General features: G+C 39.4%; 1 protein-coding gene across 1 annotated transcript; it reads right to left on the reverse strand.

Moving 5' to 3' along the window:
* Positions 1-1,127: 1,127 nt before the first annotated feature.
* Positions 1,128-10,277, reverse strand: Clec4e (C-type lectin domain family 4 member E). The gene is made up of 6 exons (XM_052174802.1): positions 10,113-10,277; positions 8,632-8,727; positions 5,522-5,608; positions 5,295-5,446; positions 4,556-4,671; positions 1,128-2,228 (listed from the first exon to the last, which is right to left on the reverse strand). Exons 1-6 carry the CDS (start codon positions 10,147-10,149, stop codon positions 2,072-2,074), a joined length of 645 nt encoding a protein of 214 aa, XP_052030762.1. The 5' UTR covers positions 10,150-10,277; the 3' UTR covers positions 1,128-2,071.
* Between the last annotated feature and the right edge of the window lie 13,654 nt (positions 10,278-23,931).

Consider the following 23,931-nt stretch of genomic DNA (forward strand, 5'->3'; position numbering starts at 1 on the left):
GGGACTTTTGGGGAGTGGGGGTCCAGAAAAGGAGAAATCATTTGAAATGTAAATAAAAAATATATCAATAAAAAATAAATAAGAGAGAGAAAAAAACTTTAAAAAAATCCACATATGGTTTTCTGTAATGATATTTAATGTTCATGCTAAGTATTTCTCTAACTGGAGACATTTTTCATCTATACATCTCTTTGTGCTCCATAGCAAATTTTCATAATGAATATGTATAATTTTTATTAAAGTAGTAAAGTGACTATTCTTTAAAAATTTTGGGCCATGAATGTTTCATTTAAATTCTACTGGTGTCTTTTTTTGAGGAATATGTCATTGAGAATTTATTACTCTATTTTTGTCCCTAAAGTTGTTTTTCTGTAACCTAATGTACAAAACACTACATTTTAAAAATTTTAATTGGGTGTTCCTCCCATGTCCAATTTTCTGAATAAGTAATTTATATTAAGATAAATTAAACTTTTCCTGGCCCAAGCTAGTTTTGGCTTATGTTTCATCACAACAAAAGAAAAGTAAAAACATCCAGAAGGTTATCTATCATAATCACATCAGTTTCATCCTAGAGATGGATGGATGTCACAATATATACAAGTCAATGAATGTAACAACCACATAAATAAACCCAAGGACAGAAACCACATGGTCTTCGTGGTTTCTTTGTGTGCCCTTTGATGGAATCCAGAATCTTTTATGATGAAACTCCTAGAGATTCTAGGGACACAAAGGAACTAACTCAGTACAATAAAGGCAACATAAAACAACCCAAATTCCAGCATGAATGGCATGGTGTCCATGAAATTCCATCCCCAGCTGAGGATTGCCAGTTGGCAATCGGTACCTACTGGAGCAGGTGGAGTGTGGGATGTGGCTGCCACGATGCTATTTATGTTCCAGTAGAAAACATAATTCCTAAGTGCATTCAGGAAGAACTGAGTGGACATAGTAGGTTTAAAACAAATAGAAACACATGAAATTGTGAAGGAAAAACAATGAGGTGGATAGGAGCAGCTTGTAGGGAGGAGAGTAAGGATGGGTTCATTAAACGTGAATTATATAAATGCATGAAATTTTCAAACAAAATAGTTTAAAGAAGAAAAGTCAAATGTGCGGCTGTAAGATTTCTTTGTGTTTATAGGTTATTAATTTTAAAATCAGAGTGTTAAAATGTGTGATAGAAATGCTTGTAAAGAATGCTAATACATCGAATTAATTTATTTAGTTTAACTTCCCAACTCAAGGATACATATTTATTACAATTTGTGAACACTGCTTAAGATCCCTTTGGGACTCTGTTTGAAAGAAACAAGGTGTATATTGACAGAATATCATGCAATAAGTGCAGAGTCTTAAGATGTAAAAATGTGAAACTGAATTTTTAAAGGATAATTTCACTTTGATTCCTGGTTCTACTTGAGCAGTAGATACAAGTACAGGTGAAATCCAGTTAATAGAAGAGAACACAGAGAAATGGGGGTCCCAGAACTGTGGGCTAGACCACAATATATTAGGAGCTGAAGTTTGACTGGCCTTTCCTTAAGGAGATGTGCTTGCTGTAGGACACGCCTTTCTCCCAAGTATCCGGTAAGTTTTAAGACACAAAGATGCATCTTCCTCACTGTTGGAGAACACAGAAGAGACCTATGCATCGATGGCTTGAGGGGATAAGCTCAAGAACCAAGGATGTAGAAGAGGATGATGTGGTGACCATCAAAAGTCTCTTTCTACAGATGTCTTCTTTGCTGGACTGGGTACATGCTCTCTACCTGTCCCTTCATATCAATTCCCATGGGCAAGACAGATGTGAAAAGGAGAGTACCTTTCCTCTTGCTTCATTTATTAGAGAATTACTTTTTACAGTCTGAGAAGAGGACTTGCAGGTTATGGTGAGACCATCAGACAATACCATGTATTTTTACCGGATACAAGTCAGAGTAACACATACATGTGCAGCCCTTCTGATGCCTGACAGACATTTTCTTATGTTGAATTTTGGGTGTTGTTATATTTACTCTCGTTGCTCTTCATGCATGTAAACCATGTTCCCTCTGTTCTCTTGCACTTAGTTCAAAGGACTTATTTCTGGCATCTCACAAATCCAAGGCATACTGTAGAAACAGGGTACATCATTCCAGTTCTTTTTGGAATTTGAAGAGTCCCTTATGGTGGCACAGTCTTCCACTAAAATTATATTGTTAGGCTCTCCAGCATCCCAGAAGCTGTGAAAGAAAAACATGGGAGATCTTAAATATCAGAAACAGAAGGCCTAAAATAGTAAACAACTTGCATATTTGTTATTTAACTATCATTTTGGGAGGTGGGAATTGTAATATCCATTTTATCAATGAGGAAAACCCATTTGCCTATGTTATCAGCTGATGGAACATTACTGGATTTCTACACTATTATGCAGATCCATGAATTTAAACCCAGAAAGAGGCATCATGGTGAGTACTGCTGGCCTGGCAGATGTGCTGCCTCTGCCCTTCTACCTCAGGCCACTCCCACTGTACTCTGCCAGAGATTTTTTTCTTGGGACATCCTTCCTGTACAGTGAGCCACATCTTCTCAGGTTTCAGGGCAGCCAAGCCTCTGAATTCACAGCTACTGTTTGATTTCAATGAAGACAAATAATGAAAACCACTGCAAATTCTAAAATGTGGTATAAGAGAGGGGAGAGAGGGAGGGACATGGGTGGGAAAAGAGTCAGGGAGGGGAAGAGGGAAACATGATCAGGTATTGGGTAGGGAGAACAGGACTGAAGCCCGGAAAGCCAACAGAAAGAATGGAAACTGGCAACCTTGGGACATAGGAGGTGGGTGGCAGGGACCCTCCAGAATGTACCAGAAGCCTGGGAGGTGGGAAACTCTCAAGACTCAAAGTGGGGGACATTAGATACAATACCCTACAGTGGGGAGAGGGAACTTGCAGAGCCCACCTCCAGCAGAAAGACAGGGCATTAAGTGAGGGATGGGGTTGCCATCCCACAGTCAAAAACTCTGATCCAGAATTATTCATCTGAAAGAACTGTAGGGACAAAGATGGAAAACAGGCTGCGGAAAAGGAGGTCCAGCAGCAGGAACAAATTGGGATCCAGTTCAATGGGAGGCCCTCAGGCTTGACATTATTACTGAGTCTATGGTATGCTCACAAAAAGGGACATATTATGACTGCCTTCTGAGAGATCGAACAAACAGCTGAAAGAGTAAGATGCAGATATTTACACCCAACCAATGGACTGAACCCTGTGGTTGAATTAGGGAAAAGCTGGAAGAAGCTGAGGAGAAGGGTGACCCTGTAAGAGACCCTGTAAGCAGTCTCAACTAAACTGGACCTCCGAGATCTCTCGAACACTGGGCCACCAACTAGGCAGCATATACCAGCTGATATGAGGTCTCCAACACATATACAGCAGAGGAATGTCGGATCTGGGTTCATTCAAAGATGATGCACCTAGTTCTCCAAAGACTGGAGGCCACAAGGAGTAGGGATGTCTGATGGGCTGAGGGATGGGGTGGGTTGGGACATCCTGATGGAGACAGGGTTGGGGGAGGAGGTATGGGATCTGGAACAGTCAGAGGGTAGACCTGGAGGGGAATAAAATCTGGACTGTAAAAAAAAATTTAAATAAATTTTTTTTTTAAAAAAGAAGAAGAGTAAAAAAAAGGAGTTAAAAAAGAACATGCTGTCTTTTAAAAGTTACAATTTTCCCATTATTTCTATTTTAGTCTTCCTTCTTCTTGAGTTTCATGGCTAATATCCCCTTATCAGTGAGTGCATACCATGTGTGTCAGGATGACATACTCCAGTTCCACCCACTTGCCTAAGAATTTCATGAATTCATTGTTTTTAATAGCTGAATAGTACTCCATTATTTATATATACCACAGTTTCTGTATCTATTCCTCTGTTGAGGGACATCTGGGTTCTTTCCAGCTTCTGGCTTTTATAAATAAGGCTGCTATGAACATAGTGGAACATGTGTCCTTATTACATGTTGGAGCATCTTCTGGGTATATGCCCAGCAGTGGTATAGCTGGCTCCTCAGGTAGTACTATGTCCAGTTTTCTGAGGAACCACCAGACTGATATCCAGAGGGCTTTTACCAGCTTGCAATTCCACCGGCAGTGGAGGAGTGTTCCTCTTTCTCCAAATCCTTTCCAGCATCTGCTGTCACCTGAGTTTTTGATCTTAGACATTCTGACTGGTGTGAGGTAGATTCTCAGGTTTATTTTGATTTGCATTTCCCTGATGATTTAGGGCATAATATTTCATTTTACCCTTTTAAAATTTTTCATTGTAAGTCAACAATTCTTCAGTTCCTCATCATTTTCACCTAATATTTCTCTTTCATTATTTTGACAATCCTAGGGAATGGGAAAGCTAGGAGCCTGCACCTCCCAGTCCCTTGTTCCTGCTTCCAGTGTCACCCATGATGGACCTGAACTTGCATCATTGTAACGAATGTCAACCTGAGCCTCTCCCTCAGGATGCTCTCAGTTTAGGAATATCTAATTAGACAATTTTCCTTAAGAGTAGTACTTACCTCAGGGACTCTGTGAAAGGTGTATCATCCACCCATCGCCACTGACCCTCCACTACCTGGTCTGTCAGTCCAATATAAAACTCTTTCCTTTTAGGTTTTGTGTGGAAAAGGAATTCCTAAGGAAAATATAAATTTATTATTATTATTATTAATAGATGAAATCAACTATTTTCATTTTGAAGAAATGTTAAAAGTAATTAGTTTTTGGAAGAAGTGAAACAGAATTGAGACTAGACCTAATAGGCATGTTTAAAACTGTAAGATTACTGAAGATTATCTATTAAATTTTTTATTGTGAGAAACTACAAGTAACAAAGTTCAACAGATGAAGACCTTCTAAGTTCTAGAATATTCTTAGTAATTCATTCAAAGTTTCTCTATTGTTAATGGCAACCACATATGATGTATCTATTTATCATGAGAACGTAATCAGCCTGAAGACAACCTATATTAGATGTTTTCCCTCATTCATACAAAGTATCCATCAACAAAATATTATTCTAGAGTTAGCTTCTTACTCCCCTCCCATTCTAGTTAATATGGAAACACCTCATTGAAATCAGCATTTTAAAAGCTGTAGTAATGCTAAGACAGAATGTAAGTTAGGAGGAGAAACAGTGACAGGGGCACATTCCATCCCACACTACTGGCAACAATTGCAGCTCAAACATCACAGGTTCTGGTGAATATATCTGGGAAGATCATGGCGTAAGCACCGAGGAGCCTGTTGACTAATTACCTGTTCTTCCTGTGTGTTGATAACCACCAGGTGAGCACCCATGTCTGAGCAATTCCTTAAACTTGATGACCAGGTCAAGGTTGTCATAGAGAAAAAGTAACAACTAGATTGAAAATGTTTCCAGTTCAAAGGACAACAATTCTTGACTGAACCTATAAGGAGAAAGGCTTCAGACACTGCTGCCCAGAAACTTTGCTACTGAGTCTGTGTGTTGCAGACCGTTTTACCTGATGCTTCATTGTAGCAGGAAAGCTCCTTGATAGTTTCATGTGGCTGTAACTTCTGCTCATAAATTTGAAAGCTGCGATATGTTACTGTAAGAGGAAAGGGAAGCGGTTAATGCTTTGTGTCCTTTTCGGCCCTCCCATTTTGTGCTCTTAACAAACAGCCAACAGTGGTCACAATGCTTCCTCCATATTCTCCCCTCCATACTGAGATGCCCTTCCTCAAAGAAAGACTAATTCACATTTGATGGCTTTCCTAACTTAAAAAGACTAAGATTCATTTCTGATGCATGTTTGCAGTACCTTCTGAGCCATGTCTAACCATCTAAACCTTCCATCCATAAAGAAAATTGTTGTGCCCTTCATCCTGACCAGATATCTCAGCTGAAGGTTACCATTTCATAGAGAAGGCTGAACTAATGATAGTGCTCTGAGAGGAAGAATTCCAGAGCACTAAGGGAGTAGAAAATATGCATTTCAAAAAATTTGTAGAGATGACTGAAATTCAGTTATAGTTAAGCTTCTGGCCTAGGAAATACTTTAGAGCTTGAGGATGGATAGGGAGAAAAATGAAATAAGATGTTGCTATACATCTGGCCAACAAACCCACAGCAGGAAGTATCATAGGCCCTAACTGAACCTATGAATATCACTGCTCAGCTAAATCAGTGGCTCTCAACCTGTGGGTCTTGACTCCTTTGGTGGCCACATATCAGATATATATTTTTATTATTATTCATAATGGTATCCAAATTATAGTTATGAAGTAGCACCTAAGTAATTTTAAACTTAGGGGTCATCACAACATGAGAAACTTAAAAGGTCACAGCATTAGGAAGGTTGAGAACCACTCAGCTGCATAAACATGGAGCGCGCGAATCATGCCACAAGAGAAACTGGTATGGAACTGGTTGGTCAGTAGAGAATATTCAAACCCTGGAAATCTTAGAACTTGGGAGTGGCAGGAGTAGAACTAGCTCCTTCCCTGTTTCAGTGCCTACTTCAGAGCCTGTAACCAGGTAACACTCACCCAGGTGGTCAGTCACAGACCAAGAACCTAGATCAGCCTTCCTTAAAAACGAGGCTTCCCAGTAGTCTTAGCTTTCAACCAATGATCTTCCCCCTCCACCGATAGTCTCATGTTCTTCCCCAAAACTACCATTGGTTCACCCTGAATAAATTGTTTGCATTCAAATCCACCTCCCACAAAAGAAATACTAACAAGCTAAGATTGTCTCAGAGAACTCCTTTTTTAAAGATGTCAGAGCCTTAACACTAAGATTCTTAGAGAAGGCCTTCTCCACACACACACATAGCTGACTGGATCCCAACCAGACTGGGATCTTGCCTGTTCCAGACTCTGCCCAGCTTGCTGCAGTGGCTGACAGCACCAATGAAAGAGGCAGACTGTGGACCCTACACTTTCAGGACTTTGCCCTGCCCTCTCCATGACAGTGCACCAGCAGCATCGGGACACCTTGAGAGGAAAGGTGGAACCAGGAAGCACAAATTAATATGGTGTCAAGTTGCTGTTTATATATTTGTGTTTATGCCCATAGATGGATAAACAGAACTCAGCCTCCATCCGCAGAGCCTGTCATTTTGGTGACTGGCAGAGGATGCAGAACCACACAAGGTGCTAAGAATAAATGACAGATAGTGTTCATCTCTAAATTACCCACTTTATGGTCCTGGGTATGCTGCAAAAGAGGGAAAGGAAGTAAGACTCTGAATATGAGGAGAAAATTTGTGAAACATCATCTTCTGGATAGGACACAGCTATTACAATCATAAAACAACAGTAGCTGTACTGGGTTTGCCAAAGAGTGGGCCCATTCACTCCCAGACATGGTTGGAGGAGGGCACATCCTCTGTTAGAGCATTTCCTATTGATAGATTCAGGGATTACAGAAATTGCTCCCTTCAGTTGTGTACTCTGAATGACCCTATCATCTTCTGATGGATTCCCTCCTCCAGTGGATGCCCTCCTCCAGTGGATAACCTTCTCCAGTGGATGCCCCCTCCAGTGGACTCCCTCCTCCAATGGATGCCCCCCCCCAGTGGATAACCTCCTCCAGTGGATAACCTCCTCCAGTGGATGCCCCCTCCAGTGGATGCCCTCCTCCAGTGGATGCCCCCTCCAGTGGATAACCTCCTCCAGTGGATAACCTCCTCCAGTGGATGCCCCCTCCAGTGGATGCCCCCTCCAGTGGATGCCCTCCTCCAGTGGATGCCCCCTCCAGTGGATAACCTCCTCCAGTGGATGCCCTCGTCCAGTGGATGCCCTCCTCCAGTGGATTCCCTCCTCCAGTGGATGCCCCCTCCAGAGGATAACCTCCTCCAGTGGATGCCCTCCTCCAGTGGATTCCCTCCTCCAGTGGATGCCCCCTCCAGAGGATAACCTCCTCCAGTGGATGCCCTCCTCCAGTGGATTCCCTCCTCCAGTGGATGCCCCCTCCAGTGGATAACCTCCTCCAGTGGATGCCCCCTCCAGTGTATTCCCTCTCCAGTGGATGCCCTCCTCCAGTGAATGCCCCCTCCAGTGGATAACCTCCTCCTGTGGATGCCCTCGTCCAGTGGATCCCCTCCTCCAGTGGATGCGCCCTCCAGTGGATGCCCCCTCCAGTGGATAACCTCCTCCAGTGGATGCCCCCTCCAGTGGATTCCCTCTCCAGTGGATGCCCTCCTCCAGTGAATGCCCCCTCCAGTGGATAACCTCCTCCAGTGGATGCCCTCCTCCAGTGAATGCCCCCTCCAGTGGATGTGCCCTCCAGTGGGTGCTCTCCTCCAGTGATCACACAGATGGCATATGTTAAACTAAATGGGTCATAAAAACAAACTAAAAGTCATGAAACTGTGAAAGGGACCAGGTGGGATTAATGGTGAAGGGAGGTGTGTAAAAAAGGGTGTGAGAGAAAATGAATAATCTGAAACATACATGCATGAAGCTATTAAACAACAAATCTGTCAAGAATAATAAAATATAGTATATACAAAACTTTGTAAAAACAAAAATAAAAATCCTCTTTATAGGAAGAGTGATGCACCAAGCAAGAATGTACTTCTAGTATTTGCCATAGAGAAACAGAGTGAATTTGATCTTCAGAACTCACGGACACATCTGGTGATGAAACAGACACTGAGAAACAGAATGGAGGCCCCAGCCATAGTCCATGAGAGCACTTGGGAGTTTTTGAAGCATACTCTCTCTGTAGGAAGAAAGATAAAATGCACAGTGGATCTTCCTAAAGCAATATGCAAAAGAGATTTGAGTTGACTCTGTCTTTACTCCTTCCTATATTCATTGCTTATCTCTACTAGTCCTGAGGCCCATGTATCTCTCCATGCCCTCTGGAGACTGCTGGCCCTCACCCCCAGAGCTAACACTGCGGGAGACTTGTGTAGAAGCATCTGCTTCTGCAGGCTGCTAGCCTGGATACTACACCTTAAGAAGCACTGAGCTTTTCATTTCTGTTTCCCCCATTTAAAACGCTTCTGCACTCTAAGGCCTTCCCTCTGTGCCTCCTCCTTTCTTCTCTTCTCATCTCACCTCATTTTCTCCCTTTGCCTTTCTGGTCTCTCTTCTGCCAGTCTCTTCTCAGCATCTTATTTTTAAGCCTTTTTTATAAATTAGACAAAACATCGGCAGCCATGCAGTAGATACTTCCTTGTCCCTGATATACGTTTTACAGACGATTAGAGTAAATTTCACTGTGTTAGTCTATGTCTTTTTATTGGGGGCATATACCCAGAGGATTCCCCGGCATGCAATAAGGACACATGTTCCACTATGTTCATAGCAGCCTTATTTATAATAGCCAGAAGCTGGAAAGAACCCAGATGTCCCTCAATGGAGGAATGAATACAGAAAATGTGGTATATTTACACAATAGAATACTACTCAGCAATTCAAAACAATGAATTCATGAAATTCTTAGGCAAATGGTTGGAACTGGAAAATATCATCCTAAGTGAGGTAACTCATTTATAAAAGAACTCACATGGAATGCGATCACTGACAAGTGGATATTAGCCCAGAAGCTCTGACTACCCAAAACACAACTCACATATCAAATCATTACCAAGAAGAAGGAAGGAGAGGACCCTGGTCCCAGAAAGGCTTGATGCAGCATTGTAGGGGATTACCAGGACAGAGAAGTGGGAGGGGGTTGATTGGGGAATGGGTGGAGGGAAGAGGGCTTAAGGAACTTATGGGGAGGGGGGAACTGGGAAAGGGAAAATCATTTGGGATGTAAACAAAGAATATAGAAAATAATAAAAAAAAGGAAAAAATAACTAAAAAAATAAAAACAGAAAAAAGAGTTAATTTCACAGAAGCAAAGGATTTGCTCAAAGACATTCAGAGTATCACAGAAGGTAGAAACACTGAACAGTCAGGTCCTCCCCTCCCCATTCCCCCACCCCTTCCCCCCCACCCCCATCCCTTCTGGGGGGGGAGCTCTTATCTCAGACTCCTCAGCTAGAGTTCTGATCTGTTTTGTTTCCCCCTCACTAAGTGCCTTTCTATCACCCCAGCCCTTAGCAAACTTCTAATAAGAGAGCAAAGCAAGCAAAGGAGATATTCAGGATGTACCTGTGTGGTGAGATGTAGGCGATTTGGTTGAACTCATTCTTCCTTTTTCCTGCCTTTCTTACCTTTCCTTCTCCTCTCAGTTTAGAAAGAGCCCCTGGAAATTGAGTCTCAAAATCTGAATCCTTTACCCTCTTTTTAAAAGTTCAAGTCTAACAGACCCCGATAGCACAGGATGTCAACGTGTTCTATAGATGTGCAATCAAGTCAGAATTTCCTCTCTTGCACAAGGACAGGAGTTTATTGGATGCCACACCACTTCTCGCTCCAAACCACAAAAGAGGAAATGATGAGGTATATGCTGAACATCAAGAGAAATGTCAGAGTGGCCTGAAAAAAGTTTGTGTTATTTTTGGTTCCTAAGCGCCTTACTTTTCTTGAAGTCTAACTTGGTCCCAATTTTCCTTTGGCACTATGTGCCTCAGGACCACATTCTGAATTCTGGTTGTTTTTGTTGTGTTGTGTTTTGTTGTTTGCATGAGTACACATTTGTCCATAGACAGGAGCCTGAGAACCTCTAAATTCTTTCCACACACAGCACACAGCTGGGCACATAATGTGCATATTTACAAGTCAGCAACACATTTTTTTTTTTTAAATTAGGTCCTTTCTGTTCTTTCTCCTTTACCAGCTCTTAGACACTCACTGTGTGGACTCTGACCACTTTACCAAGACACTATCCACTGGGGTGTTTTATAGATCAGCCTTTTTATTTGGAAATTTTAGAGGAGGAACAGATTTGAGTGTTAGAAGAAGCAATTTCCGTTAGACATTAGAACTCAGTGCTTCTCTGGAATGTGAGCTTGATACAGGATGTCTTTCCTAAACTTCCCACAAGTTTTCCAAAGACTCCTTAGTTGTCTGTGGAAGTCACATTAGCATCAGCTGTCTTGAGGTTGTGAGTGTCAGGAGAGAGAAGTGGTACACACATGACTTGGTAATCCCCACGCTCGATGAGCCAGATTTCCTATGTGCTGCACAATAGTTTTTGCCTCAAGGAAACATTCTATTATTTCCATAGATGGGAAATTTTCCTCACAACTTTTTATTTTACAGACATATGATTTTTTTTCAAGTATCTTAAAGCATATTTTAAAATTGATATGGCTTGGTTGAGTTGTCACTGACATTCCACATGGAAAGTTTTGGTCCCTAGAAAAGAGGCGTTGTGGATGTACAGAGATGAGCTATTGTGAAAAGGCCATAGCTTCGGTGGCTTTGAAAAAGTCTGAACTAGTTCAGTCTTCTATGGCTTCTTGACTTCTACCATGGTTTGCCATCTTTACCAAGATCCATACCATGGGGCTACCAAGTCTTTGACCTGATGCTCCAGACAAACATACCAAAAGAAAACTCTATTTCTGTATCAATGGTCTTTTGTGTCTAAAGATTCTTTTGGTAGCATGACCATTTAGGCTAGATTAACTTTCAAAACCCATAAGCAGGGTGGGTTGTACTATCCTCTAGTTTTTTTCCTAAATCTTTTTCTTCAAAGTCTAAAAGTTTTCACTGTATAGTATTTTTGTTTGTTTGTTTCCTTGGTTGAATTTATTTCTGTTTTTTTTTTTTTTGTGGTTGTTTTATTTTTCTCTTCTCTATCTGCCTTTTACTCTTGCCATATGTGATTATTTCCTATGTTATTAAGTAATTTGCATATGATTTAATTTTCAGTATTTGTCATTGGGAATTAGGAATTCTTGCATGCCTAGCACTTTAATGAAAGTGTTTATCATCTCTATGAGTCTTTGGTGGAGGCTTTAGAGTTTATGTGTAACATTATATTACATATAACTAAACATATTTTGACCTCCTTTTACACACACACACACACACACACACACACACACACACACACACTTTCATTATTATTCTAGATAAGACTTCAAGTACTATATTGAATAGGAGTGGAGAGAGTAAGCTTTCTTACATTGTTTATGATCTCAGTAGTAATAATTCATCTCCAGGATGTTGGCTATGGGCTCATCACAGACTTTATTATGCTGATGGGCCTTCCATTCTTAGTCTCTTTCTGGCCTTTGTAATGAAGAGATGTTGGGTTTGTCAGAAGCCTTTCCTGCATATAATGAAATGATCATGTCATTCTATCTTTGAGTCCATTTAGCTGACTTATTTCATTTTTTTAAAATTTTTTTGTGTTAATTCATTCCTGCATCAAGGCCAACTTGATTATTGTGAATGATATTTTTTGCTATGATCTTAAATTTTTGCAAGTATTTAATTGGCAATTCTTGCATCTATATTCACCAAGACTATCAAACTCTAACTTTCCCTTTTGTGGTGTCTTTATCTGGGCTTGTTATCAAGGTAATGTGGTCTTCTCAAAAGGCTCCAGAAAGATTCTTTCTTATTTTATTGAACTAATTTGAGTAGTATTTAGTATCATCTATTCCTTGAAGTTCTGGTAAAATTCTACAATGATCTCAGACTTTCTATTGCTTCAGAAGTTTGTTGTTATTGCTATTGCTTCAATTTGCTACTGATTATAAATTTGTTTATTTACTTCTTAGTTTAATTTGAGTATGTCATATACATCTAGAAATGTATCCATTTCTTTTATGTTATTCAATTTAGTAGTGTAAAGGTATGGAAATATGTCCTCATGATTTTTTTCAATTTCATTGTTATCTGTCACAATGTATAACTTCTTATCTCTAAATTCCTTTGAGTCTCCTTTCTCCTTTATTTGCTTAGTTTGGCTAGGAATTTGTCAACCTTACTTTTCTTTCCAATTAATCATTTTTTCTTTGATTAATTCTCCCTATTTTTTTTTTTTTACAAATTTTTCTCTCAATGTATTGTTTTAGATTCTTGTTTGTTCTTGCTTTTATAAGGACTAAATGATTTTGATTAATTTAGTCATCGATTTCTTTCAAATATTTTAATGTGGACACTTAGTGGTATAAGGTTTCTTTAATACTGTCTTTATTGTGTCTCAAAGAATTTTGACATATTTTCTTTTTTATTCACTTCTGGAAAATTTGAAACATTTATATATTTTATTTTGTTTTGATGTGTGTATATTATTCACCACTTGTGTGCCTGTTGTTCACAGAGGTCAGAAAGGGTGTCAGATCCCCTGGAACTGGGTAATTGTGAGCCACAACATAGGTGCAAGGAACCAAATCCAAGTCAACTCTTAACTACTGAGTCATCTCTCCAGCCCCAATTCCAGAAACACTTTAATTTCCTCCTAATTTCTTCAGTGGCCCATCCATTATTCAAAGTTTTGCCATTTATTACCCTTGAGTTTGTGCATTGTCTGCAGTTTCTATTGCTCTTGTTATCTAACTTTATTACATTGTTGTTAGTGGCTTTTTATAAGTGTGTATGAGTTTTCTTCTTAATCCTGCTAGCTCCTAATTAATTGAGAATAAACTATTATATTTATTTAAAAATCTTTAAAGTCACAACAACTGACAAGTATTATTTTATTTTAAACCTCTAAGCTACTCTGGCTACCTCCCAGGCCAAATCCCTCTGATACTTGCTTTTTAGTATTGATCTGGCTTTCTGGGCTCCAGTTGTTTTCCCATGGTGTCTCTGTGGTTAATCCCCACTACCTCTCTTCCTCCTCCTCCTCTTCCTCCTTCTCTTCCTCCTCTTCTCTTCCTTCTGGCTAAAAGGAAGTCTAGTCCTATTCTTGCTCCTGTTTAGTCATTGGCTGATAAACTAGCTTTATTGACCAATCAGAGAATGATTGAGAAGGAATTTTTAAACAACAAGGAAACAAGAGATTCTCAGAATGAAGAATGAAACAGGATACAACGTCAATATTCCTGTATTTATTGAGGCTTGCTTTATTTTCTAATATGTGATAATTTTTGGAGAACATTCATTGAGCTGCTGAAAAGATAGTATATTTGTTAGCATTTGGTGAGATTTTCTGTAGATTTCTTCTAGGCCCATTTTCTTTTTTTTTTCTCCATTAATTTTTTTTTATTCGATATAATTTATTTACATTTCAAATGATTTCCCTTTTCTAGCCCCCACAACTCCCCGTAAGTCCTGTAAGCCCACTTCTCTTCCCCTGTCCTCCCACCCACCCCTTCCCACTTCCCCGTTCTGGTTTTGCCGAATACTGTTTCACTGAGTCTTTCACTCCTCCTTTCTTCTTGTACCTCATTTGATGTGTGGATTATGTTCTGGGTATTCCAGTTTTCTAGGTTAATATCCACTTATTAGTGAGTGCATACCATGATTCACCTTTTTAGTCTGGGTTACCTCACTTAGTATGATATTCTCTAGCTCCATCCATTTGCCTAAGAATTTCATGAATTCATTGTTTCTAATGGCTGAATAGTACTCCATTGTGTAGATATACCACATTTTTTGCATCCACTCTTCTGTTGAGGGATACCTGGGTTCTTTCCAATATCTGGCAATTATAAATAGGGCTGCTATGAACATAGTAGAACATGTATCCTTATTACATGGTGGGGAGTCTTCTGGGTATATGCCCAGGAGTGGTATAGCAGGATCTTCTGGAAGTGAGGTGCCCAGTTTTCGGAGGAACCGACAGACTGCTTTCCAGAGTGGTTGTACCCATTTGCAACCCCACCAGCAGTGGAGGAGTGTTCCTCTTTCTCCACACCCTCTCCAACACCTGCTGTCTCCTGAATTTTTAATCTTAGCCATTCTGACTGGTGTAAGATGAAATCTTAGGGTTGTTTTGATTTGCATTTCCCTAATGACTAATGAAGCTGAGCATTTTTTAAGATGCTTCTCCGCCATCCGAAGTTCTTCAGGTGAGAATTCTTTGTTTAACTCTGTACCCCATTTTTTAATAGGGTTGTTTGATTTTCTGGAGTCTAACTTCTTGAGTTCTTTATATATATTGGATATTAGCCCTCTATCTGATGTAGAATTGGTGAAGATCTTTTCCCAATTTGTTGGTTGCCGATTTGTCCTCTTGATGGTGTCCTTTGCCTTACAGAAACTTTGTAATTTTATGAGGTCCCATTTGTCAATTCTTGCTCTTAGAGCATACGCTATTGGTGTTCTGTTCAGAAACTTTCTCCCTGTACCGATGTCCTCAAGGGTCTTCCCCAGTTACTTTTCTATTAGCTTCAGAATGTCTGGCTTTATGTGGAGGTCCTTGATCCATTTGGATTTGAGCTTAGTACAAGGAGACAAGGATGGATCAATTCGCATTCTTCTGCATGCTGACCTCCAGTTGAACCAGCACCATTTGTTGAAAAGGCTATCTTTATTCCATTGGATGTTTTCAGCCTCTTTGTCGAGGATCAAGTGGCCATAGGTGTGTGGGTTCATTTCTGGATCTTCAATCCTGTTCCATTGATCCTCCTGCCTGTCACTGTACCAATACCATGCAGTTTTTAACACTATTGCTCTGTAGTATTGCTTAAGGTCAGGGATACTGATTCCCCCAGATTTTCTTTTGTTGCTGAGAATAGTTTTAGCTATCCTGGGTTTTTTGTTGTTCCAGATGAATTTGATAATTGCTCTTTCTAACTCTGTGAAGAATTGAGTTGGGATTTTGATGGGTATTGCATTGAATCTGTATATTGCTTTAGGCAAAATGGCCATTTTAACTATATTGATTCTACCGATCCATGAGCATGGGAGGTTTTCCCATTTTTTGAGGTCTTCTTCCATTTCCTTCTTCAGAGTCTTGAAGTTCTTGTCATACAGATCTTTCACATGTTTGGTAAGAGTCACCCCAAGATACTTTATACTGTTTGTGGCTATTGTGAAGGGGGTCATTTCCCTAATTTCTTTCTCAGCCTGCTTATCCTTTGAGTATAGGAAGGCCACTGATTTGCTTGTGTTGATTTTATAACCTGCCACTTTGTTGAAGTTGTTTATCAGCTGTAGGAGCTCTCTAGTGGAGTTCTTTGGGTCACTTAGGTAGACGATCATGTCGTCTGCAAATAAAGATATTTTGACTTCTTCCTTTCCAATTTGTATCCCTTTGACCTCCTTATGTTGTCGAATTGCCCGAGCTAGTACCTCAAGTACAATATTGAAAAGATAAGGAGAAAGGGGGCAGCCTTGTCTGGTCCCTGATTTCAGTGGGATTGCTTCAAGTTTCTCTCCATTTAGTTTGATGCTGGCTACCTGTTTGCTGTATATTGCTTTTACTATGTTTAGGTATGGGCCTTGAATTCCTGTTCTCTCCAAGACTTTAAGCATGAAAGGATGCTGAATTTTGTCAAATGCTTTTTCAGCATCCAATGAAATGACCATGTGGTTTTGTTCTTTGAGTTTGTTTATGTAGTGGATTGTATTGATGAATTTCTGTATATTGAACCAACCCTGCATTCCCGGGATAAAGCCTACTTGATCATGGTGGATGATCGTTTTGATGTGTTCTTGGATTCGGTTGGCAAGAATTTTATTGAGTATTTTTGCATCGATGTTCATAAGGGAAATTGGTCTGAAGTTCTCTTTCTTTGTTGGATCTTTTTGTGGCTTTGGTATCAGCGTAATTGTGGCTTCGTAGAAGGAATTGGGTAGTTTTCCTTCTGTTTCTATTTTGTGGAATAGTTTGAAGAGTATTGGTGTTAACTCTTCTTTGAAGGTCTGGTAGAATTCTGCACTGAAGCCATCTGGTCCTGTGCTTTTTTTGGTTGGAAGACTTTCTATGACTCCTTCTATTTCTTTAGGCATTATGGGACTGTTTAGATGGTCTAGTTGGTCCTGATTTAATTTTGGTATTTGGTATCTGTCAAGGAAATTGTCCATTTCCTCCAGATTCTCCATTTGTGTTGAGTACAGGCTCTTGTAGTAGGATCTGATGATTTTTTGGATTTCCTCAGTTTCCGTTGTTATATCTCCCTTTTCATTTCTAAGTTTGTTAATTTGGATACTTTCTCTGTGCCCTTTGGTCAGTCTGGCTAAGGGTTTATCTATCTTGATTTTCTCAAAGAATCAGCTCCTGGTTTTGTTGATTTTTTGTATGGTTCTCTTTGTTTCTACTTGATTGATTTCAGCCCTGAGTTTGCTGATTTCCTGACTTCTACTCCTCCTGGGCGAAATAGCTTCTTTTTGTTCTAGGGCTTTCAGGTGTGTCATTAAGCTGGTAATGTATGCTCTCTCCATTTTCTTTTTGGAGGCACTGAGGGCTATGAGTTTTCCTCTTAGCACTGCTTTCATTGTGTCCCATAGATTTGGGTATGTTTTGTTTTCATTTTCATTGTGTTCTAAAAAGTCTTTAATTTCTTTCTTTATTTCTTCCTTGACCAAGGTATCATTGAGTAGAGTATTGTTCAGTTTCCACATGTATGTGGGTTTTCTGTTGTTTCTGTTGCTATTGAAGACCACTTTTACTCCATAGTGATCAGATAGGAGGCATGGGATTAGTTCTATTTTCTTATATTTGTTGAGGTCTGTCTTGTGACCTATTATATGGTCGATTTTGGAGAAGGTACCATGAGGTGCTGAGAAAAAGGTATATTCTTTTGTTTTAGGATAGAATGTTCTATATATATCTGTTAAATCTAATTGGTCCAAAACTTCAATTAGTTTCATTGTGTCCCTGTTTAGTTTCTGTTTTCCTGATCGGTCCATTGAGGAAAGTGCAGTGTTGAAGTCACCCACAATTATTGTGTTAGGTGCAATGTGTGCTTTTAGTTTTAATAAAGTTTCTTTTACGAAAGAGGGTGCCCTTGCATTTGGGGCATAGATGGTCAGGATTGACAGTTCTTCTTTTTGTATTTTTCCTTTGACCAGCAAGAAGTGTCCCTCAGGGTCTCTTTTGATGACTTTGGGTTGAAAGTCAATTTTATCTGATATTAAAATGGCTACTCCAGCTTGTTTCCTGAGACCATTTGCTTGTAAAATTGTCTTCCAGCCTTTTACTCTAAGGTAGTGTTTGTCTTTGACCCTGAGGTGTGTTTCCTGTAAGCAGCAAAATGTAGGGTCCTGTTTACGTATCCATTCAGTTAGTCTGTGTCTTTTTATTGGGGCGTTAAGTCCATTGATGTTAAGAGATATTAAGGAATAGTGATTGTTACTTCCTATCATTTTTGACGTTATTTTTTAAATTTGAATGCTTAACTTCTTTTGGGTTTGATGAAAGATTACTATCTTGCTTTTTCCAGGGTGAAGTTTCCCTCCTTGTATTGGTGTTTTCCTCCTATTATCCTTTTTAGGGCTGGGTTTGTGGATAGATATTGGGTAAACTTGGTTTTGTCATGAAATATCTTAGTTTCTCCATCTATGGTGATTGAGAGTTTTGCTGGATATAGTAGTTTTGGTTGGCATTTGTGTTCTCTTAGAGTCTGCATGAGATCTGCCCAGGACCTTCTAGCCTTCATAGTCTCAGGTGAAAAGTCTGCTGTGATTCTGATAGGTCTTCCTTTATATGTTACTTGGCCTTTTTCTCTTACTGCCTTTAGTATTCTTTCTTTGTTTAGAACATTTGGTGTTTTGATTATTATGTGAAGGGAAGTATTTCTGTTCTGGTCCAGTCTGTTTGGAGTTCTGTAGGCTTCTTGTATATTCATGGGCATCTCTCTCTTTAGGTTAGGGAAGTTTTCTTCCATAATTTTATTGAAGATATTTGCTGACCCTTTAAGTTGTAAATCTTCACTCTCATCTATGCCTATAATCTGTAGTTTTGGTCTTCTCATTGTGTCCTGGATTTCCTGGATATTTTGGGTTACAAGCTTTTTGCATTTTGCATTTTCTTTAACTGTTGAGTCCATGGTTTCTATGGAATCTTCAGCATCTGAGATTCTTTCTTCTATCTCTTGTATTCTGTTGTTGATATTTGCATCTCTGTCCCCTGATTTCTTCCCAAGGCTTTCTATCTCCAAAGTTGTCTCCCTTTGAGTTTTCTTAGTTGTTTCTACTTCTGATTTTAGATCCTGGATGGTTTTGCTTAGCTCCTTCACTTGCTTGTTTGTGCTTTCCTGTAATTCTTTAAGAGATTTTTGTGTTTCCTCTTTCATGACCTCAGCCTGTTGACCAAAGTTCTCCTGTATTTCTTTAAGAGATTTTTGTGTTTCCTCTTTCATGACCTTAGCCTGTTGACCAAAGTTCTCCTGTATTTCTTTAAGTGTTTTTTGCATTTCCTCCTTGTTGGCTTTTGTATTCTCCTGGATTTCTTTCAATGATTTTTGTGTTTCCCTTGCAAGGGCTTCTAACTCTTGATCCATTTTCTCCTGAATTTCTTTAAGTATGTCCTTCATGTGTTCCTGTACCAGCATCATGACCAGTGATTTTAAATCCAAATCTTGTTTTACTGGTGTGATGGGGTATCCAGGACATGTTGGTAGAGGAGAATTGGGTTCAGATGTTGCCATATTGCCTTGATTTCTGTTAGCGGCGTTCCTGTGTTTGCCTTTTGCCATCTAGTTCTAACTGGTGTTAGTTTGTGTTGTCAATGCTGGACTCACCAGTGCAAGCTGCCCCTTCCCAGTTGGCCTCTGGTGCACAGCTTACCTCTTGCACTGCTTGTAGACAGGGTGCTGCTGCCCAGGCTGTTCAGATCCCAAAGCAGGCACCCGAAGGCTCCCGGTGGGGCCCGCTGGATTCACTGGAGCACACTGACTTCTCCCAGCTGGCCGCCCGGAAGCCCAGCTAGCCTCTTTCAGGACTTGGAGATGTGGTGCTGCCGCCCAGGCTGATCTCAGTCTGTCCGATCCCTGGAGTCCGGAACCAAGATGGATGCACCTCTCCTGACTGGTGGGAGTTCTGAAGTGGCTTCCGTTCAGGAAAGGTGCCGCACAACTGCAGCTGCTTGCTGCCCGGCTGGTCAGCGAAGGTCAGTGGTCGTGGGCGCAGGGCCTAACTGGACCCTGTGTCGCCTTGGTTCCACTGCTGATGGCCCTTCAGCTGGACCAGCCAGTGCTGCACTGCCGCTGCTGCTGCTGCCGCCGCCGGAAGTCCCATTTTCTAATGATATAGTTTAATGTCTATGTTTAATTTTTGCCTAGATAACTTATCTATTGTTGAGTGTAGGTATTGAAGTCATCTATTCTTATGTACAGATCAATCTGTGGTGTACAAATATTTATTTTATAAAATTGTGTACACTTGTGCTTGCTGAATATGTGTCACACCAACCCCAGTAGCCTTATCATGGACTCTTCTTTTAAGGAATATCAAGATTCCTTCCTTATTTCTTCTGAGTTGTATTGGTTTGAAGTATATCTTGCCTGCCTGATTTTTAGTTCCATTTTCCATCCTTTTACTCTAGTATGGTATCTATCTTTGATAGTAAGACATGGTTTACTTGGTGTTGGGAAGGGGATAAATTCTGGTTTCTCAGCCAATCTGCTAGTCTGTATTTTTGTTTTTTGTTTTGTTTTATTTTTTGATTGGACAATTAAGACTTAATATTCAGACATTAGTGAAGGATGTGAATATGTTTCTGTCATTTGTTTTGTTGATTTTTCTATTGTTTCCTCAGATCTATTTTGATTAACTTTCCTGATAATGCTTATTTATCCCTGGAAGCCAGTTGTATGTGTGTTAACCATTCTCTTCAGACTGGAGCATTACTTCTACAATCCACTAGAGAGTTGCTTAGGGGTTACAAATTCCTATCTTATCATACAAGGTTTTTCTTCCTCCTTCTAATATAGGGCATAGTTTTACTATGCATAAAACTCAGGGTTGGCATTTGTGATCTTTCAGAATTTGGAAATCATCCTTCCAGACTCTTCTGTTTTAAGTGTTTCTAGTGAATATAAGATTAGTTGTTTTTCTGATGGGTATGTATTTGTAACACAAATGACATACTGTGCCTGTGTCTGTCACAGTTTTTAAAGCCTTTTATTTTGTATTTCAACTATTTTAACTATAGTATATCATGTGAGATTTCTTTTCTGGTTCTGCCTATTTTTTTCTGTTGACCTCTTGTACCTAGATGAACATCTCTTTCTATGGTTTGGGGGACTTTATATTTTCTATGCTTTTGAAAGGGTATTATTCTCCTCTTTTTGTCTAAAATGCAAAGATTGTGTATTTTAAGGTCTCACAAAGTTCTTTCATGCTCTATACTAATATATATTTTAATTTATTGTTGACAATTACTGAATGAAAGATTTTCTCTACCTTGTCTTCTAGTCCTGACATTCTCTCATCAATCTACTTTATCAGCAAGATTTTCCACTAGAGTTATAGAGTTTTTTATTTCTATCTTCATTTCAACTTGACTTTTCTTCAGCATTTGTATTTCTTTATTATTAACCAAGGAATCATGATTTAAAGACAGATCCATACATGTCAGAATTTTGATATGCCAATACCAAGCATGTGTGAGAGAGAAATAAGTAAAACAACCCTACTCACAATTGTTTCAAATTAAATGTGCTGAAATTTTGGTAATAAAGGCACTAGAAGCAATAAGAAATAGTTGTGAATTTGTTGTTTGTTTAATTAGTTAATTATTTTATATCCCACCACAGTTTTTCTCCTCTCCTCTCCTCTCCTTCAATTTCATCTCCCCACCCACATTTATTCTTTTTATATTTCTCTTCAGAAAATGGCCAGTCTTCCATGGATATCAACCAGCCATAGCATATTTAGTTGCAGTAAGACTAGGCACCTTCTCTTTTATTAAGGCTACACAAAACAACCCAGTAGATGTAAAGGGTCACAAAGGCAGGCAACAATGTCAGAAATAGCTTCTTTTCCAATTGTTAGGGGTCCCATAAGAAGATCAAGCTACAAAACTATAACATATATTCAGAGGTCCTAGGTTAGTCCCATGCAGGCTCCTGGGTTGGTGGGTCAGTCTCTATGAGACCCATGTTAGTTGATTCTGGGAATTTTATTGTGGCATCCTTTACCCATTTGACTCTGATAATCCTTCCTTCCCCTCTTCTGTAGGATTTGCCAAGCTCCTCCTAATGTTTGGCTGTGGGTCTCTGTGTCTGTTTTTATTGATTGCAAGGTGTAGCCTCTTTCATGACAACTGCAATAGACACCAATCTATAACAGAATATCCTTGGCAATCATTTTATTTTCATTGTTTTTTGTGGTGGTGTTGGGTTTTAGTTTGTTCATTTGTTTGTTTGTTTTGCCATTTGTGTTTGATTCTAATATGGCCTTCTGAGCTATACAATCTCTGGTTCTTGGCTCTCCAGGAAGTGTTAGCAATGGACTCCATCTCATGGCATGGGTCTCAATCCTGACCAATCATTGATTGTCCTCTCAACAATTTCTGTTTACCCCACCTTTCTCCAGCACATATTGTTGGAAGTGGGTTGGTGTTCCAATCTCCCTGCTGTCAATCCTGCCTTGTTGTGGGAGAGGGGTGTTTCATGCCCCAAATCTCCCATTGCTAGGAGTCTTAACTAGGGTCATCCTTATTGATTCCTGAGAGTTTTCTCTGCCCATGGCTTCTGGCTTGTCTCACAATACAGACCTCCCCCATCCACTCCCCTGCAGCCAATTGCAGTTGTCTCTCAGAGTTACTCTCTTTCTCCCACACTTGATCCCTCCTATTGCTCCTAATGAGGAAATGATTAAATCCCTTAAAAAATTCAGGAAAATAAAACCAAATAGGTGAAGGAAATTAATAAAGCTGTTCAAAATCTGAAAATGGAAAGAAAAACCAATAAAGAAAATACAAATAAGAAAAATCTTAGAAATGAAAATATTAATAAATGAACAGAAGCTATAGATGCAAGCATAACCAACAGAATACAAAAGATGGAAGAGAGAATCTCAGGCATAGAAGATATTGTAGACAAAATCAATACACCAAAGAAAATGCTAAATCTATGAAATTCCTAACACAAAACATGTAGGAATTCTGGGATGCTATAAAAAGACAAAAATCTAAGAATAATAGGAATAGAACAAGGAGATAATTCCCAGATCAAAGTCCAACAAAATATTTTTAACAAAATCATGGAAGAGAATTTCTCTTACTTAAAGAAAGAGATGCCTAAAAAGGTAGAAGCTTTACAGAACACAAAATAGATTGGACCAGAAAAAAGTCCCATTGTCACATAATAGTTAAAACACCAAATATGCAAAACAAGCAAACAATATTAAAAGCCTCAAAGAAAAAAATGTTCAAGTAACATATAAAGGCAGGCCTATTAGCATTACACCTGATATCTCAACTCTAAAAGCCAGAGACTATAAGGCCAGAAAGGCCTGGACAGATGTCTTACCGACAATAGGGAACCACAAATGGCATCCTAGACAATACACCAAGAAATCTTTTAATCTCCATAGATGGAAAAAACAAACTATTACATCACAAAAACAAATTTATAAAATACAAATCCATTCCTACAGGAGGTACTAGAAGGAAAACTCCAACTCCAGGACATTAAGTAAATGCAAGAATATACAGGAAATATACAATTCTATATAAGCAAAGCACAAAGAAGGGAGACACACACAAGTACATACAAACACACATGAACACATAAACACAAATAGGCATGCACACACACGTACACTATCAACAATATCAAAACAAGGATTAACACTCATTGCTTATTAATATCTGTCAATATCAATGGACTCAATTTCTGCATAAAGACACAAAGCTAACAGAATGGATGTGTAAACAGAACCCATCATTCTGCTGCATAGAAGAAGCACACCTCAACATCAAAGATGAACATTTCCTTAGTAAAGGGCAGAAAAAAGATTTTTATTATTCTAGATAAGTACTATATTGGATAGGAGTGGAGAGAGTAAACTTTCTTACATTGCTTATGATCTCAGTAGTAATAATTCATCTCCAGGGTGTTGGCTATGTGCTCATCACAGACTTTATTATGCTGATGGGCCTTCCATTCTGGCCTCTGTAATGAAGAGACATTGGGTTTGTCAAGAGCCTTTCCTGCACATGAAATGATCATGT

This window comes from Apodemus sylvaticus, chromosome 2 (genome assembly GCF_947179515.1).
Source record: "Apodemus sylvaticus chromosome 2, mApoSyl1.1, whole genome shotgun sequence".
Classification (NCBI taxonomy): domain Eukaryota; kingdom Metazoa; phylum Chordata; class Mammalia; order Rodentia; family Muridae; genus Apodemus; species Apodemus sylvaticus.